The sequence below is a fragment of the Vespa mandarinia genome, chromosome 8, assembly GCF_050613455.1.
Source record: "Vespa mandarinia isolate Hongniang chromosome 8, ASM5061345v1, whole genome shotgun sequence".
Taxonomy (NCBI): Eukaryota; Metazoa; Arthropoda; class Insecta; order Hymenoptera; family Vespidae; genus Vespa; species Vespa mandarinia.
The window spans coordinates 4,650,001-4,668,707 of NC_140817.1; the positions used below are offsets into that span (position 1 = coordinate 4,650,001).

General features: G+C 26.7%; 5 protein-coding genes across 9 annotated transcripts in view; 3 read left to right on the forward strand and 2 right to left on the reverse strand.

Annotated features, from left to right (window-relative positions):
- Nucleotides 1-2,135, forward strand: part of LOC118451183 (uncharacterized) — a 5,528-nt gene extending 3,393 nt beyond the window's left edge. For both annotated transcript variants that reach the window (XM_035887470.2, XM_035887473.2), the window contains exon 4: nucleotides 1-2,135. This exon is cut by the window's left edge. In XM_035887470.2, the coding sequence (XP_035743363.1) occupies nucleotides 1-415 (415 nt within the window). In that variant the 3' untranslated portion in view covers nucleotides 416-2,135.
- Nucleotides 2,136-5,972: 3,837 nt separating this feature from the next.
- Nucleotides 5,973-11,036, forward strand: LOC118451186 (uncharacterized). Of its 2 annotated transcripts, none has more exons than XM_035887479.2 (4): nucleotides 5,973-6,090; nucleotides 6,539-6,656; nucleotides 7,181-7,300; nucleotides 7,732-11,036. In XM_035887479.2, exons 2-4 carry the CDS (start codon nucleotides 6,639-6,641, stop codon nucleotides 8,800-8,802), a joined length of 1,209 nt encoding a protein of 402 aa, XP_035743372.1. In that variant the 5' UTR covers nucleotides 5,973-6,090; nucleotides 6,539-6,638; the 3' UTR covers nucleotides 8,803-11,036. The 2 variants fall into 2 exon arrangements, with proteins under 2 accessions (XP_035743372.1, XP_035743370.1); XM_035887477.2 differs by having other exon boundaries at nucleotides 5,982-6,090; nucleotides 6,344-6,656.
- Nucleotides 11,037-11,165: 129 nt separating this feature from the next.
- LOC118451190 (GDP-D-glucose phosphorylase 1) lies at nucleotides 11,166-13,035 on the reverse strand. Of its 2 annotated transcripts, none has more exons than XM_035887489.2 (5): nucleotides 12,494-13,035; nucleotides 12,129-12,409; nucleotides 11,950-12,052; nucleotides 11,563-11,872; nucleotides 11,166-11,462 (listed from the first exon to the last, which is right to left on the reverse strand). In XM_035887489.2, the coding sequence occupies exons 1-5, from the start codon at nucleotides 12,716-12,718 to the stop codon at nucleotides 11,356-11,358; spliced, it is 1,026 nt and encodes a 341-aa protein (XP_035743382.1). In that variant the 5' UTR covers nucleotides 12,719-13,035; the 3' UTR covers nucleotides 11,166-11,355. The 2 variants fall into 2 exon arrangements, with proteins under 2 accessions (XP_035743382.1, XP_035743381.1); XM_035887488.2 differs by having other exon boundaries at nucleotides 11,171-11,465.
- An 84-nt stretch (nucleotides 13,036-13,119) lies between these two features.
- LOC118451188 (chitinase domain-containing protein 1) lies at nucleotides 13,120-15,343 on the forward strand. The gene is made up of 7 exons (XM_035887483.2): nucleotides 13,120-13,400; nucleotides 13,527-13,673; nucleotides 13,739-13,919; nucleotides 14,021-14,130; nucleotides 14,233-14,387; nucleotides 14,467-14,799; nucleotides 14,884-15,343. The coding sequence occupies exons 1-7, from the start codon at nucleotides 13,278-13,280 to the stop codon at nucleotides 15,023-15,025; spliced, it is 1,191 nt and encodes a 396-aa protein (XP_035743376.1). The 5' UTR covers nucleotides 13,120-13,277; the 3' UTR covers nucleotides 15,026-15,343.
- On the reverse strand, nucleotides 15,288-17,694 carry LOC118451189 (estradiol 17-beta-dehydrogenase 11). 2 transcript variants are annotated; one of them, XM_035887484.2, is made up of 9 exons: nucleotides 17,549-17,677; nucleotides 17,043-17,184; nucleotides 16,710-16,956; nucleotides 16,421-16,545; nucleotides 16,119-16,229; nucleotides 15,883-16,044; nucleotides 15,714-15,796; nucleotides 15,510-15,626; nucleotides 15,288-15,438 (listed from the first exon to the last, which is right to left on the reverse strand). In XM_035887484.2, exons 2-9 carry the CDS (start codon nucleotides 17,109-17,111, stop codon nucleotides 15,288-15,290), a joined length of 1,065 nt encoding a protein of 354 aa, XP_035743377.1. In that variant the 5' UTR covers nucleotides 17,112-17,184; nucleotides 17,549-17,677. The 2 variants fall into 2 exon arrangements, with proteins under 2 accessions (XP_035743377.1, XP_035743378.1); XM_035887485.2 differs by lacking the exon at nucleotides 17,043-17,184 and having other exon boundaries at nucleotides 17,549-17,694.
- Between the last annotated feature and the right edge of the window lie 1,013 nt (nucleotides 17,695-18,707).

Genomic DNA, 18,707 nt, shown 5'->3' on the forward strand with positions numbered 1-18,707 from the left:
TGGTATCACGACCTCCCGACCTTTTAAGCGTGGTTCGAACGGTGCTGGAGGAGCTTGTTTTCCCTATGGTATCGGTGGAAACGCAAACGGCAGCATTTATGGTATCAACAGTAGTACCCTATCGGAAAGTGAAAATGAAAACAGCAACGCCCTATACGAGAGTTCTTCCACCATTTTGGAAACGAATTACGTTAAGAGCAGGGATACTTCGACTGAACGTGAATCCAACATGGAAACTGGTCAATCTAGTCCAACTTCAGGACTTCATTTGATCAAAGAAGAACCTCAACAAAGGAACGACGATCAGGTTGAGGATCTTTCGGTAAATCGTAAGTCGGATATACGAGTAATAATACCACCATCGTCGAACATCAAAGAGGAAGATGATATTTCCGATAATTCTAATCGTAATTGATAATTATCATGAAATTAAAAAGATACGACGATGTTGAATTTACACACGTAGGGTGATATACTCTAAAAAAAAAAAACCTCAATAGTAGATATCGATAGAAGTAGTATACGAGTAAGTTAAAATGAATACTTTCAAATCTAACCAGATGTCTCCTGATCAGCTTCGAGACTCAAAAGTATGGACCTTCTTACATTGCGTTCTTACATAACGTAAAATATTCAACAATATTTCCAAGAAAAACGATGTTAAAATATTTTCTTTGTTGAAAAGCTAATATAATATTAGTGGCCTTACGTATGTTATTCTACGACGGATTTTTTCGAATGTGTTGAAAGGAAGATAAAAAAAAAAGAAAAAGAAAAAAAACAGAGAAAAAAGAAAGAGTAAAAGAAAAAAATTATAAAAGTATCGTCGTAATAAAGGGTATAGTAAATATTTAGTGCCGAACACGTTATCAAAAAGACTCAAAATTATATTCCTCGTATCTTTGACGATCTCATTGTTAAACGAGTCTTTTAACGAATGGTATCTAAATATTGATTAATTATGTTTACTTTCAGCACATCGATTATCTCATTAATTTCTCAGGGAACAATTAGCTTAAGCTCTTCTCGTAGGATTATGATAAACGACGCTTTCGTTTCCTCAATTTTGCGTAAATGCCTTAGAAAAGACATTTGCTTATAATAATTAAAATTCCGCGAATGTCGTTTATATATAATTAAGACTCGAGACTTAACGAGGCTAACTCGTTAATCTACAATAAGACTGAATGCGCGTCGCTGATCCAAGAGACTGAACGTGTATTTAACACATGTGTTCAAAAATTGTTAAAGGCTTATTAATGCTCTTGAGATTTCTTAAACATAATCTACCTCATCAAAGAATGATAACTATGTATAGTATCTTTGATATATATTTCTTTTTTTTCCCTTACTTATTGTATAAACGAGAAAGAAGAAAAAAAAAGAAGAAGTAAGGGAACAGAAGGAAAGAAAAGAAAAAGAAGAAACAAAAGCAAAATAGAAAAGTAAGAGATTTAAAAAAAGAAAAGAAACCGTCCCATTGGATATACTGGGAAGAAAGATTCGGAAGAATTAGCATATTGCATTTTTTATTAACGTTTTCTTTTTATTTTCTTTCTTTCTTTTTTTTTCTTCGTTTTTTTTTTTTTCAATGAATAAAGTACAAGAAAATGCAACATAGAAATTTTAGAATTATATTAGTAAATATACAACGAGTTCTCTCTCTCTCTCTCTCTCTCTCTTTCTCTCTCTCTCTCTCTCTCTCTCTCTCTCTCTCTTTCTTTCTCTCTCTCTTCCTCTCTTTCTCTTTCTCTCTCTCTCTCTTTCTTTCTTTCTTCTTTTTTTCTCTCTATTGTCGCGATATGAAAGTTAATATAATCAAGTATAACCACGAGCCACTATTGAATGGGACGATGATAATATTAATAATAAGAGTATGAATATAAGAAAAAGCGCAGGGGCATAGGACAGAAATATTTAATATCGCCGAACGTTTTTAACATTTAACGGGGTAAAAGTTTTATTGAGTTATATAAGCTTTAGAAGCTTTTGGGCCAGTGATTGTTTTTAAAAAATAAATGAGTATTCAAATTATATATATATTATATATATATTATATATTTTTAATATTGTGATTCAATTTTAATTTGCAATCGTTAAATAATGAATAAATGCTATTCTAATAAGAGAGAGAAACGTACGGTATAAGAGTAAAACAAGATATTCATAAATTTTTGGATAAGAAATTATATATTATTTTTCATCGTTTTCTTATTTACTTTTTTTTTTTTTTTTATCATAGATATATATTTTTACGTAGAGTGAAAGGCTCTTATAAGTATAGCACATATATAAGTATATATATATATATATATATATATATAAATATAAATATAAATATATATATATTTATTTGTTTATATATATACATATATAAAGGTTGCGTCTAATAACACGATAATTAATTATAAGTTCTTTATCAACGATCGAGAAGTTAGGAGTCAATATTTTTCTTTTTTTACATTTTTTTTTCCATCGTTCTAGTCACTCTGCTGAAAAAATCATTTCAACTTTGTCTTCGTATAATAATGAAGAAAAAGGAGAAGTAGAAGAAGAAGAAAAGAAAAGAAAAGAAAATATTGCCATAAATTATTAATCCATGCTACGATCATCAAACAGTTTCTTTCGATCTAAAAATTAAAGAATTTATTGTATAATTATTGTGTTTCACGATACACATCCTGTATATATATATATATATATGTATATATACATACATACACACACACATATATATATGTATGTATGTATATATATATTTGTATATATATATATATATGATTAGTAGACTTTGAGTTAATTTCGTTAACGACTGACATAGAACTGTTAATTTTGTTAGTTAGTATAAGGTATTTTGCTATTGTTACTGATCATGGCCCTGGGATACAGCTGCAATATTGTTCAATACATATCTATGTTATAACATTAGCAGAACTATCTACCTCATGATATAATGAACAATAATAATGTTCGATTACTGAAAGACTGAAATGCCGATTATCCATGTTATCATCTTGATAAAACTTATTTGCAAAGCATTCATAATATATGCATATATGCGTCATATACGCCAAATCATAACAAGAATACAAAAATTTTATTATATTAATTAGAAATATAGTATGTATATATATATGTATATATATGTATATACATATGTATATACATGTATATATATATATGTATATATATGTATATATATATATATATATACATATTATTTTATATTATATATTATGTTATATTTAATAGAGATACGGGTTTTGATGATAGCAATCTTACATATAATACGATTAAGAGAGCTTTGTGCTTTGCCTTTAATTAAGTGGTCTAATGTCTGGATTTTATAATGCATCATGTACTATTATGAAAACAAGAAAAAAAGAAAAAAAATTTATATTTAGGAATATGTTCGAAACAAATTGTAATCGTAATCGTTTTTATTCAATTGGCATGTCTACATTTCGCACTTTCAAATCATTGCTAAATAATTGTGTGTTTCATTACTTTTATGTCGTGACAAAAGTGACTATTTAAGATGATACATTTGTATGCACGTTATAATTAATTAGCCACACTGGATTTCCTTAAGTAAAAAAATAAATTCATAAAAATATGTGTATATAATAGTAAAGAAAGAAAAAAAAAATAAGAAGAAAAGAAACATTGAAATTGTTCGGCGAATAATAATGGTAATTATAGTTATAAAAATAAAAATAAAAATAAAAATAAAAATAAAAATAATAAAAATAAAAATAATAATAATAATAATAATAATAATAATAATAATAGTAATGGTAATAATATTAATAATGATAATAATAATAATAATAAAAAAATAATAGAATAAGAGACATTTCTTAATTTTCAGTGTTTTGAGAAACAAAAAGAAAAAAATATAAAAGTAAAATATATTGATATGGTTTAATTAAACGTCAAATTTATAATGTTATATTAAAACTTTGGAAATATGGAAATAGACTGACACAATCATACAATGTACATTATGCAATACCGATGACTATTATATATATATATATATATATATATATATATATATATATATATATATATTTCATTAACATAGATACTAATCAATCGATGCAATTACGCAAATGAATTCTTTATATAATTCTTATATTTATAGCTACAATTACTTTGACACTTCCGTTTTATCCTGAAAATTGATTTTACATGATGTCCATAGAGACTGCGCAGATCTCATATCGAATATTTTCATGCTATGTCGAATCGTACAAAATACTCATTTCTTCGTCGAGAGATAATATTTTTATATATGTGTATATAAATATATATATATATATATATATATATATATACATATATATATATATATATATATACATATATATATATACATATATATATATATACATTTAGGCGCACACACATACAACATATGCTTTCTCGTTTTAACCGAACACACTAAAAACGTCAGTGGTTCATAACTATACTCGATATTCTGTCAATAAGTACAAACCAAAGCTGCCTTAACTGTTTATACCTCATTTTTTTATGCTATTTAATGTTCCCATATTTATAATATAATAAAGTTTTAAGTAATGTTATGCAATTAAGCATATATAATACATAATGGAAAAAACATAAATACTTCTATCCTTTAATATTTATATAAATTATATATATACATACACACACACATATACATATATATCTCAATAACTCGAAAATATTCAAAAAAAAAATAAAAAAAAAAAAAAATGAAAAAAATAAAAAAAATAAAAAGTAATAAAATAATCGACGAACCTGACCACGTGTTCGAAATAAAAAAAAAAAACAAAGAGAAAAGGAAATATACGAACATACATATAATGAAATATATTTTTAACGTTGGTCATTTGAGATCTATCGAATATTTTCAAGTTTATTGTAATAAAAAAAATAAATAAATCTATATAAATTCGCTAATTTTTTTTTCTTTTCTTTTACGAAAATTCTATACATAAAAATGGCACGCTAGATTAATCGAAATAATTCGACACAATAAAAATTTTTCAATCACTAAAGACATAGACCAATAGTAAGAAATTTTTCTTTGTAAATGTATTACGCGCGTGCTAAACGATTAGGATTGCACGCGGAAAATCGATGCTTTATAACTTCTAAAGATATTTGTTCGAAATAACAATTATCTTGTTGAATTTATTACGATTGTGTAAATATATATATATATTATTATATATATACTATATATATTAAATATATATATTAAATATATATATATATTATATATGTATATATATATATATATATATATTTACATGTACATCGAGTTGCCTTAATAATACATACTGTATTACTTTATAAGACTGTTTTTTTTTTTTTTTAATTATTATTATTAAAAATCTATGCATATTGGAATACTCGAATATATTAATTCATTTATCTAATCCCATTTCTATCCTTATCATATAGTCTCCATTAAAAAAAAAAAAAAAAAAAAAAAAAAAAAAAAAAAAAAAAAAAAAAAAATTAATGATATTGAATTATTTAATCGGCAACTTGAACATATTATTCAAACATAATAATTAGTTTATTTTTTTCGACGTATTCTTAAACAAAAGAAAAAAAAAATTGCATTTTTTTTTAAGAAAATCCTTTGAAATTTGAAAAGTCACACGACATATTTTTATGATATACGATAACTCCGAAATGGATTTGATTTGATAATAAGAATTATTGCTCGATGTACATACGTAAATGAGAGAAAAAGACAGAGATAAAGAAAGAAAGATAGAGACAGATATAAAGATAAAGATAAAGATAAAGATAGAAATAGAGTTAGAGATAGAAAGATAAAAAGAGAGAGAGAGAGAGAGAGAGAAAGAGACAGAGAAAGAAATAGACAGAGACAATAATTACGAGCTTGCGCAGAAGATATTTGCAAAGGAGAGGGTAGGGTGAGTGGCCGGCGTAGGGGATATGCAAGGGGAAGGGATATAGGGAAGAGTGGCTAAGGAGAAATAATGCGCAGCGAGCTACGTCGTCCGCGTTGAATGTAACCGTGGATGTTGCATGGAAATTCGTGTTATCTCTTCCTTCCGAAAGGTGCGATTTTAACCTCGTCTTGTGAGCAAAAAGTTTTCCTTTCTTACTTTTATATATATATATACATATACATACAAACACACACATATATATATATATATATCCCTTTCTCTTTCTCCCTCTTTCTCTATCCTTCCTTCATAAAAATCCAATCCCTTCATTTTCAACGTCGTTCACATTACAACCCTTTTTATATTTCTCTTATCTTTTTATCTTTCGGTGTTTGGTGAATTCGTCTCTTCTTCACAACAAGTGTGTCACAAAGTGAATGAGAAAAAAAACAAAAAAAGAAAAACAAAAACAAAAAAAAAAATAACAGTGATTCATTTATACTCGTGCGCATCGAGAAAAGATAAATCTCGAATCTATCTCATCTTTGATCTCTTCCTAGTTTTTGTTTCTTTTTTTTTTCCCCCCCATTGTGTCTCTCATCACTTTGGCTTGATAGTTTGAACGTTGTCTTTGAGGAGATACAAGAACTACGTCCCACGTCGTCGCTGACTTTTCTGGATATGACGAGGCATGCGCCGTAAACAATTCTGGGATTGATGTATCACAGGGCGCAGGTACCAAACAAAATACGCATATTTATATAGTACTCTTATATAATGACAAGTTTACACTCTTTTTCGATATATATGCACACACACACACACACACAACATACACCGAATATACATACATGCACACATATATATATGTATGTATGTATGTATGTATGTATGTATGTATGTATGTATGTATGTATGTATGTATGTATGTATGTATATATGTATGTATGTATGTATGTATGTATGTATGTATGTATGTATGTATGTATGTATGTATGTATGTATGTATGTATGTATATATGTATGTATATATGTATGTACATTTATGGACACATAGATATCTATAAACGATCATATATACGTATATATGATCGTATATATATATATATATATATATATATATATATATTACATAATATACACATATATACATACATGTTGTATGTATTTTCTCCCTCTCTCTTCTTTTCTCTTCCCATAGAAATCATCTCGTTTAATTATTTATTTTTTCTTATATTTTTTATCTTCTGTTCTTATAGATCTCGATTTACTTTGTACTGTGTACAGCGACGGTGAGCCTAGCGCTTTCCACGAATCAAGAAAAAAATACAGCCGAGAACATACAATGCCCTCCAGAATGCATCTGTCTTTCCCAGAAGGTAATTACATAGGTAATTACCGAACCGTTCGAGCTGTCACTCGCACATTGCAATTCCTATTGAAGAAAGAACGATAAGAGAGCGGTCTTTTATTTCGAAATCGTATAAGCCTCTTTCAAATGATCAATCAACGTTAAAAAAAAATAATGAAAGGGACGAACGAATGAATGGAAGATAAAATGGAATGAAATATATATCTCATATATGCACAGCTCGAAAAAGTTAGTCGTTTTAGTCGAAAGAATTTTTCGGATAAATTTTTTTCACGCACATAAAAATTCTTCCGTTTTTTTTTTTTTTTTTTAATTATTTTTTTCCTTTTTTTTTTTCTTTTTCTTTTTTTTTTTTTCTTTTTTTTACAGATATCTACGTAAGCTCGCGTGTATATAAAATCTTTGAAATAAAGAGGAATTTGTATGTACGTGTTACAGGTAATTTGCAATACGGGAGGGCTAGAGGATATACCGACCCAACATTTACCAGAAGGAGTAGAGGAATTGTCTCTAACGAAAAATAATTTTCCTATAATAAAGACCGATGCTTTCGCTGGTCTACGTGTACTGAAAAAACTCTCATTGGATGGTAACAATATTTCGTCTATAAAGCCGTTTGCCTTTCGTGGATTGAACAAATTACGAGAGCTTTCGATTCAGGACACACCTTTGTCCTATATTGAAAAATTTTCTTTCGCCGCTCTTCAGAACGTTTCCGTTCTATTACTGGCGAATAACAAGATCCGTTACGTCGAGGGTTACGCATTTGCCGGTACCTCAAATATTCGTGCTATACTTTTAAGCAACAATCCATTATTAAGTTTACATAGTCATGCTTTTACCGGTTTGACAAACGTTATCAGACTTATTTTACCATCGGGTATTCGTAACATCGAACCAGATGCTTTTGATGGATTACATACGGTTGGTCTATTGAAGCTCACCTTCATGGATCTTTCCAGTTTAAAATCCTACACATTTCGTGGCCTAAGCCACGTAAACTCTTTAAACATTCAAGAGAGCGATTTAGGTGTCATTCAAAAAGACGCATTCACTGGTTTAATTTACGTTGATCATCTTAACATTCTCAACAACAAGATTGACCTAATTGAAAGATTTCATTTGAGAGATGAAAATACTGTGAACATCCTTAGGTTTCACGGTAATCACGTACTCGAGGCTCCTCGTCATGCAAAGGACATAGTTCTAGAAGTGAATTCGATCAGCGCGATCGACAATCACTTCCCTTGTGACTGTCAAGCTCATAATATTCTCGAGAGCGACTTCGTTAACGGTAGCGCTATTGAATTTCAACGTAAAAATTATTGTATATCGCCGATCGAATACAACAATAAACCAATGAATTTGATCGACTTTGAGCTTATCGCCAATTGTTACGACAATGTCGTACAGGACAATCTTGGCTCGGGTGTGGTCATTGCAATGTCCTCGTCGCCTATGATATTGTTAATCGTTATTTTTCTTTTCAAAAGTTTCCTATTACCTTGAGAACAATTTTCTATACTTTGAGAATAATTTATTGGTGAATATATTTCGACGTCCTTTTGAATCATTTTCGAACGAAGAAAATGATCGATTAATAATCGCTCTTTGATTTTCCAAAGACTGGAACACGATTTATTGATCCGCTTAATTTATATATTGGATCTCCAAAAGAAAAAGCAAGAAAAAGAAAAAAGAAAAAGAAAAAGGGAAAAGAAAATATTAGATAATGTAAAATCGTACTTTCATTCCTAATCCATTTTCACTCACTAATCCTGATTGAAATAGACCGAATTAAATAGGTTATCTTACGTTTGTATAATCCTTCAATTTAACGATCATATTCTCTTTGCTACTTATTCTTCCATATTTTTTTCTACGAGTTTCTCACAGTTTTTCAATTTCTCAAGTTAAATTATTTTGAAATAATGATGATGATGATGATGATGATGATGATGATGATGATGATGATGATGATGATGATGATGATGATGATGATGATGATGATGATGATGGTGGTGGTGGTGGTGGTGGTGGTAATGATGATGATGATGATGATGATGATGATTATGATGATGATTATAATGATAATAAACTTTCCAGTGATTCGAAAAATCGTTAATACGAAATTTAACTCGAAACATTGGATCGTTTAAATTGTTTAAGAATGTTTTGAGAATTATTTAAAAATTGTTTTAGAATGAAAACTATATAAGAGAATGATCATCCATCATAATCGATTTCGTTCGTAAGTTAAACGCACGATCGATCTATATAGTTAGCTTGATACTTTTATACTGCTAGTACTTCTAAATATCATAAAACGCCTAATTGCACAGCAAAATGACACCATTTCGACAATTCTAATCATTCAATTCGACGCTATAAATGGGATACGATGGTATCGTTGTTAAAATGTCAATAAGAACATATCAAACGGCGAAAGAAAAATATTAATTAATATTGTTAGCAAAGCTTATATTATGTCCAATTTGGGCGACCTTGTTTCACGTATTCATTTAAAATTTGTTGAAAAGTTTCAAGCATTAAAAAAAGAAAAGAAAAGAAAAAAATAGAAAAAAAAGAGAAAGCATTATAAAAGGAAAAAAAGTTGTTTATATATTTTAAGTAACAACGAAAATAAGAAAGTACGATATTTATACGAGATTTAATTATTGTTAAATGTTAAATTTGTCGTTCGTTATGTCTACTGTTAATTTTTATATCGACATTTGTTATTATAACCTCCAATATACATTTATATTAATTAGCTCTTGTAAATCAAAGCCGTATCTCCCGAATCTAATATTCTTTGCCTTTTCGACTTAGACCTTTTATATCTGCCTAAATCTATTATACATATCATATGATTAATCATATTATAAGTAAAATATTCCTGAAAACGCTTAGATAGACACTTATATTTTTTTAATTCGTTATCATTACATTTATGTATATTTTTAAGGTTAGGAACAAATAAATCCCTTTCCCCCTCTCCCCATCCTCGAATAAACTTGTCATCATCGATTGTTCTTTTATTATGTGCCAATTCTTCGTCGCTATTTTAGAAAACGATTTACGATTTACTCTCACGACTGTCACGTGATAAATTATAGCGTCTCTAACGAAAGTATTTGAACGATTCCGTGCCCGAATTATCTTCAGATTGATGAATACAATGTATAATATATATATATATATATATATATATATATATATATATCCAATATATATATATATATATACATACATATATATATTGGAAATTATTACGTTCAAATTAATCCGATATTAGCGATTATATTTCAATATTATGTAGATTAAATTTCAATAAAAATCGACAACGTATATTTAATTAACATTCTGTTTCTTCAAACTATGTATATGTATTTACATACTGTATGTATTTACTTGTACATCCTACGAAATGTATATGTATGAACATATATACATACGCTTCGTTCAATCTTTTAGATTATCGTTTATCGAAATATACTTTTATCGATAAGAATAATGTTTTGTTCTTATTTTTAATATTGGATTAAAATTTTTTAAAAGAAAAACAAGAATAACTTATAAAATAAGAATAATTACCTAATTTTCCTTATAAAATGATCCCGACTCCTCGTGCGTTTGTCTCGACGAACTGTATATTGGTTCTCTTTGCATGTTCAAATTCTTTCTGCTTTTCTATTGGCTTAAATTAAATGCGACATAAAATATTAATTTTGAATATTTAATAATTTATAATATTTAATAATGATACAAAAAAGTATAAGTTCTCTTATTTATATTTTATAATCTTATAATATTGTCTATATAATGTTTTTATCGTTTATATAAATATCATTATGAAATTATTATAACCAGAATTTCGTTTATTTATTCGCGCGAAAAATCAAATGAACAAAGTACACATAATTGAAAGGTTATGTAATTATAAAATTCGAATGTTTTTTATTTTTATATATTTATATATATATATATTTCTTTTTTATAGATAGATAGTAAACTATAATAAATAATAATAGATTATCTTCCGTCCTTTGTTATTTGATTTTACATTATTTTATGTAAATCTTTTTTAATTAATAAATAAGGCTGTTCCGTTACAGACTCTAATATTTTTGCTATTGTTGATTCTGTCAAATTTTGATATGCTTCTTCTGCTACAAAAAAAAAGAAAACAAAGAGCATTATACCCAATAATATAATAAAATAAATTGATACTTTTGAAAAAGAAAATCAATTAAATCAAATAATTACTCTTAATAAATATGTGTCCAAAGAGTTCGCATGTAGCTGAATTAAACAAAGTTGTATTTTTTACATCAAAATGTGACTTTCTTGCCCAAACGTATGCCCGTACATCATCATACACTTCTTTTGAATTTATAGTTTTTGCTCTTGTAACATATACATTATGTGCTATCTGATTCTTTTGTAGGTAATTTACTAATGAAAATATTGAAGATACAAAAGTTTCTATTTTCTTTGAAGATGATAATTTAAAGCAAAATCCTTTGCTAGGAAAATTTTCTAAGAGGAACAAAGAACCTTGATATGGTTGTACTTCCTAAAACAAGTTTCATTCTTAAAATAATTACAATTGGTTTTTCTTTGTTAAATATATTATATGTATTAATTATTTACGATATATTCAAGAAGCATGTTGTGCTTGAGGTAATATAAATGCCAATGTAAGTGATTGACAGAAGCAAAAGCACATAAACTATTAAATGCAATCCTAAAGTACCTAAAATATCAAAGAATGTTTTTAACTTATATTCACATATAATAGATTCACATATATATAATAATGAAATATTTACGGTGAGCTGCTCAACAACAATATCTCAATAGCTTTTTGAAGACTATACCACGTAATGCTCTGCGGAAGACATTGCAAATATTTTATAATTAGTAAAGAATGACACCATTCAGTAGGGCTAACATTAACTGCTATGATATCACTATCATCTTCATTTTCTATCTTAAACATTATTTCACTTTTTGATAATCTAGTAAAGTTAAATTTTGTTGGATCAAATGGCTGTAACATTGTTGTAATATTTTCTGGTGTTCGTCTTTTAAATGCTCTATCAGGATTAAGCTAAAAAATTTAGATACATATTTTACTATGTACTATAAATAAAATATATAGGTAATGAATGCTCTGAAATAAAATTATATATACCTGAACTAACAGTCTATACGGACCTTCAAGTATCCGCCAACTACTAATATTTAATAAATATCGAAATACTCCATCCTTTTGAGCCTTTTCCCATGCTTGTTTTAACTTTATATCAAATTCAGATTCATTTTCTTTTTCACTGATTGAAAAATGAAAATTATTATAGTTATAATTTAGGTTAGGAATATCCTTCTCTGTAGTAAACATAATATCTCCTAATTTCATTGAATAATTCTTCTTTCTTCTTTTATAGCTATTTTAATAACTTATCACAAATACTATAGAATAATCTTCTTTTATTTTCTTCTAATATATATATTCAACATAATTTGTATAATTAAATCATGTAAGTTATAAAAGTAACCTTAAAACTTATTATAGAATTGCTATAAATTACGCTAATACTTCGTTATCTATCTTGCATTTTGTTAGGAAAAAACGTTAATTATTATTGTAAACGGAAAAAATTATCAAAATCTTTAAATTATTATAAAATTAATACACTTTAACAGCTCCTATAAAGAAACTGACAAGTTCAATTAGATGACATGAAGATAAATGATCAGAAACGTTATAAGTTCAAGATATTGTCACCAGGGTATGCAGTAGTAGCGATAACAGCACTCTCTATGAGTAGTTGAAACCTAAAGTAATACTTGTCGTTTCGATATAAAAAAATTTTACTTCCATAAAACCATTTGTATACAATCCATTATAAAATATTTTGAACAATTATTAATTAAATAATATTAATACTATTAATTGAATAAGTATTTTAAATATTATGAACTACTTGATACTGATAAATATATTAATCGTAATTAAATTATCTGAAGCCACATTGTCGCCGCCTACAAATACCGGCAATAAAAAGGATAAAAAGGATAAAGGGAAGATAGATATTCAGGTATAAAAAATAATGAAAAGAATCTGTTATTATAATGAATATTGTTCAAATTACAAAATTCTAAATTTATTAATTAATTACCTCATATACAACATGCCTTAAAGATTGATTTAATTATAATTTTAGAAAGGTCCTGTCAACAAAGACGTTTTTCAAAGGAGTTTAGTAACTAAAGATATTAAAACAACCGAAATTATTAGGGAATCTGGAACATATTTTATAGATACTAAGCGTAGAAGATTTTCTGGAGAAATTTTAGGATATATTACTCCTGTAAGTACAATCATTAGAGCTAAATTATTATTATAATTAGCTTATATTCTATGATATAATTTTAGTGGAACAGTAATGGATATGAGATATCAAAAACTTTTCATGGGAAATTCACAATGGTATCACCAGTATGGTTATCCATATTACCTAGTAATATGTCAACATTTCAATTACCAACACATGATGTTCAAAAAAAATGGTTGAAAGATATGAGATCTATGAACAGTGAAAATCATAATGTAAAAAGTATGTCGAATTAGAAAATAATAGTGGTTATTATATACCACTTAATAATTGTATAAAAAATCATTAAAATATTCTTTTACTTTAGTATGAACATATTTCAGTTTTGCCAAGGGTATTATTCGAACATTGGTCAACCAATGATATCGTCGAATTAGAAAATAATATACAAAAGCAACAACAACTCGTTACGATACTATCTGATACAGCAAAGGTAATGTTTTTATTGTTATAAAAAAAGAAAAAATGATACAACATACAAATTCTATTATAAAAATATAAATATATGTCTACATGTTAAAATATTTTGTTATAGACATTCCGTTTTGATGGTTATGTCTTAGAAATATGGAATCAATTTATATTTACGGGTATCAATGTGCAAATTATTTTGTCTGTGGTTAAAACAATTGCTCAAAAATTAAAAAACAATCATCTTGACATAATATTAGCAGTTCCACCATCAAGAGGGTAAGTCTCATATTACTTACATTATTATTTTTTTTTTCTGATAATCTCTTAAATAATTAGACTTATTTTGATTTTTTAGTACAAAAGCACAATTATTTTCAAGAGACCAATTCAATGAATTGGCACCCCATGTTAAAGCTTTCTCTTTGATGACATACGATTACTCAAGCATTCAACGTCCTGGTCCTAATAGTCCACTTTCTTGGGCAAGACAATGTGTAGAACTATTAATTCCAGATCAAAATGATCCCAGACGAACTCAAATCTTGCTAGGTATCAATTTTTATGGATACAATTATACACCAGAAGGTGGTGGACCTATTTTAGGTTCACAATACCTAAAAAGTCTTGAATCATTCAAAAGCAAGATTCAATGGGATGATAGAAGTAAAGAACATTTTTTTGAAGCAAAGTAAGATTTTTGATTTGATCAACTTTTTCTCAACTTATAATTTTCATTAATACTTCATCTGTTATTAAATATCATATATTTCAGATCTTCTTTAGGCAGTGGATATATTTTTTATCCTACTTTGTATTCCATCATACATCGATTTGACCTTGCAGCAGAATTAGGTACAGGTATTGCTATTTGGGAGCTTGGTCAAGGATTGAATTATTTTTATGACTTGTTATAAGAATTTTCTAATGAAGTATCATATTCTGCCGATTGGGTTTTCATAATCCATCGATTGATATACGTATCTAATGGCCAATAATTAATAAACAATATTATAACAAATATCCTCTAAGAATACTAACATTTTATAGTATATTACATACATATGTATAGTATTCTTATGACTAATCAAGATTTTATTTCGATTGTGAAATGAAGTATTATCAATTAATATATCATGAATTTACTTACAAAATTATGCAGTATATTTTTGAATATAATTACTGTAGGTGTAATTTTTCAGTCTTTTCAATAATATTATTATTTTTTTGATGCATCTCTATATTTTCTTGTCCTTTAAACATCATCATTGATTGTGGTCCACGTATTATACGATACATTAAATCCCAACACATTTTTGCAGGTAATAAGCTGTGCATGGAAACAGAAAAAATTTATTTTTTAATAATAATATGTTTTTTCAATATATATATATAACTTACCATTTTAGTGGCAAAAGAAGTCTGACAATGTTAGGTAATGTAACATTTACTTTGTTCAATAATATTCCTTTTATTACTTCTTCGGCAACGTACTCGGGTTCGAGCATTTTCATCAATCTACGATTTTATAATTTAAGAAAACATTAAATTTCTGTACACGTGTGAATATTAGATTTTTCATTGATATACACATTTTCTAATTACCTAGGTTTAACACCATAAAACATTTTCGTATTAATCAAATAAGGACAAACGAGTGTCATATGAATCCCTTCGTATCCATTAGCCTTAAAAATATATTTCAAGTTTTATATTAATAATAATCTAATAATAATATCGAATTAAGTATAATTGTAAAAATTTGTCTTCCTACTTTGAGTTCTGAAAAAAGACTTTCGTGAAGTCCAATGGCAGCAAATTTTGTGGCTGAATAATCAGTGCAATTGTAAGTTCCTAATAAACCAGCAACACTTGCTATTGTTACGATGTGTCCATAATTTTCTTTCATCATATCTTTTAAAAATGCTTTAATCGTCTAACTCAAAAAAAAAAAAAAATAATCAATATTATTATTAATAGTAGAATTTATGAAAATGCATCGAGACATACCCAATAATGCGCCAATATATTTATTTTAAATGTACGTTCTATTTCTTCGTCTGGTATATCCAAAAGAGTTTTACCATATACATAACCAGCATTGTTTATCAATAATGATATCTATTTAAAAATATAAAGAAAATAATGAATCATTTAAATATAAAACGAATAGAAAAACTATCTAAAATAATTAAACTATAATTTATATAAAATTAATAGCAAAATTATTTTAAATAAATTATAAATTATATATAAATATAAATCTGTATGTGTATGTGAATTTTTATTATATCAATTATTTAATTACTTACATTACCAATCTCAATTTTAATGGATTTCGCAATTCTAAATATTTCTTCTCGATTAGAAATATCGCAATAATATCCCCAACATTTTCCATCGTGTCTTCTTATTTCATTTACCGTATCTTCGAGTGCTAAAGATATTTTATTACATTATATAATAAATATAAAATATGTGTATATATATATATATATATATATATATATATCGCCTTAATAGATAGTTTAATATATAATTTTAATAGTTAGCTTTTATTTTTAATAAATAATTTAGAAAATAATAATTAATATATATTACCTGATTTATTTATATCCCAGATGATAACGTTAGCACCTAAATAAGATAATTTCTGGGCAATCAATTTACCAATTCCAGTGGCACCTCCAGTAATTAAAGCTATTTTCCCTTTGATAGATTTTTCACGATAACGTTGTGGAACGATTGTAAATATTATTGTTTCGAATATATAGAATATTGACATTATCAAGAATAATAGAACGTCGTAAATAAGGATTAACGTTTCTTTTAAATCCATCGTAAATATCTAAATAAAATCGATGAAAAAAGAAAGTTACATTTTTTTGTATTATTTTTATGAACATTTAGATAGATTAAAAAATGTCTTTTTACATTAATAATAAAAGATTTTCTACACATATTTGCATATTTATTGAACAATACAAACGGATCGCAAAACATAGCTAATACGAAGAGAAAGTTTTCTTGACAAGATGAAAGTCGTATTTCTTCTACTTGGAGATTTCTTGAAACACTATATTTGGAGCGTGGAAAAATGTTAGAAACTATTTAAAAATACACGTCAACTTTGTTTCTAAAATTCGAAACTCTGTAACTTTATATTCCGATTTCATTTTATCCGATATCATATGATCACTGATATATTTGAAATCTTATTGAAATAATTTAATTTAATTTAAATTTAATATTCGATACACTTTGTTATGCTTTAATAAAATAATATTTCACTTTTCTTTTATTTTTTCCCTTCGATATATTAATTTATTAACGAATTTCAAATTTATGTGGAAATTTTTTAATTAAAAAAAAAAAAAAAAAAAAAAAAAAAGGAAAAAAAAAAGAAAAGAAAAAAAAAAGATAAACGTTCAAATGTTTACCTATTGATTGACGTTTCTTTAATTTTCGCGCGTTTAAATTGTATTTGAAAATAAATCTTCCGCGAGAGTTGCGCGTCCTTTGATAGACTATTCTCGACTGCACGAAGCGTATTGTGAAGCGAAACGTACCTATTATCCCCGTAAACGATCTTTCATATCGTGCGGCGTGAGTATTTACACTGCATCTTGCAATTTACTCATAAATAGTATGTAACATATTTTCTATACTATCAAAGTGACTCCCCACACAACTCTTACTACTTTTCTTTACCATTACACCGTATAATTTAACGTGACCTAAAAGAACTACTGTTATAAACAAAGTTATGAAATATAAAAAAAATTATTATTAATGTCGTTCCTGCGAAATATTTTTTTTTTTTTTTTAATATATTTTACATAAATTTATAATTAATATCATTCATATAAAAATTTTTCAATAAAGTTATGTTTTTAATAACACATTATATTTTCATAACTTATAATTATCATTTCATAATATTCATTCATCATTTATTAATTCAATGCATTCGATGAGAAAAATTTTCATAATTGTACTTTGATATAAAATTTATAAAAGTCTAGAAAACAAAACAAGAAAAAAAAAAAACAAGAAAAGGGAAAAATAACATAACTCGTTAAAAGGACAATAAGAAATATCAATTTACGTAAGATTGTTTTTACCATTATCGAGAGAAAAAAGAAACGAAAAAGTACTTGATTTATAATTTTCCTTAATTATCCACATGAGCCAATCTTAGGAGTATATGAGAAAGAGAAAATAACATGTCGAATCTTTCAAGTGGAAAATAGTGAAATCGAGTTGCAATTTCTAGTGAGACTAGCGTGAACAATCAAATATAATTATGATGTATATACTTCATCTGTGATTGCAATTGAACCGTTTGGTTGGACTTATATCTTTGGTCATAATCAAAATGCCTGACATAATAATTTTTTTATATTCCTCGATATATCTACCTCGATATATCATATAGAATTTATTTCATTTTGATATATATATATATATATATATATATATAATATTATATATGGATATTCTACATTATTTGGTGAAAGGATACTTCTCAAAATCTAGGTCGAGCAACTGTAACTGCATTATAGAATATAAAGATAAACAAAGAAGCGTATATTATTA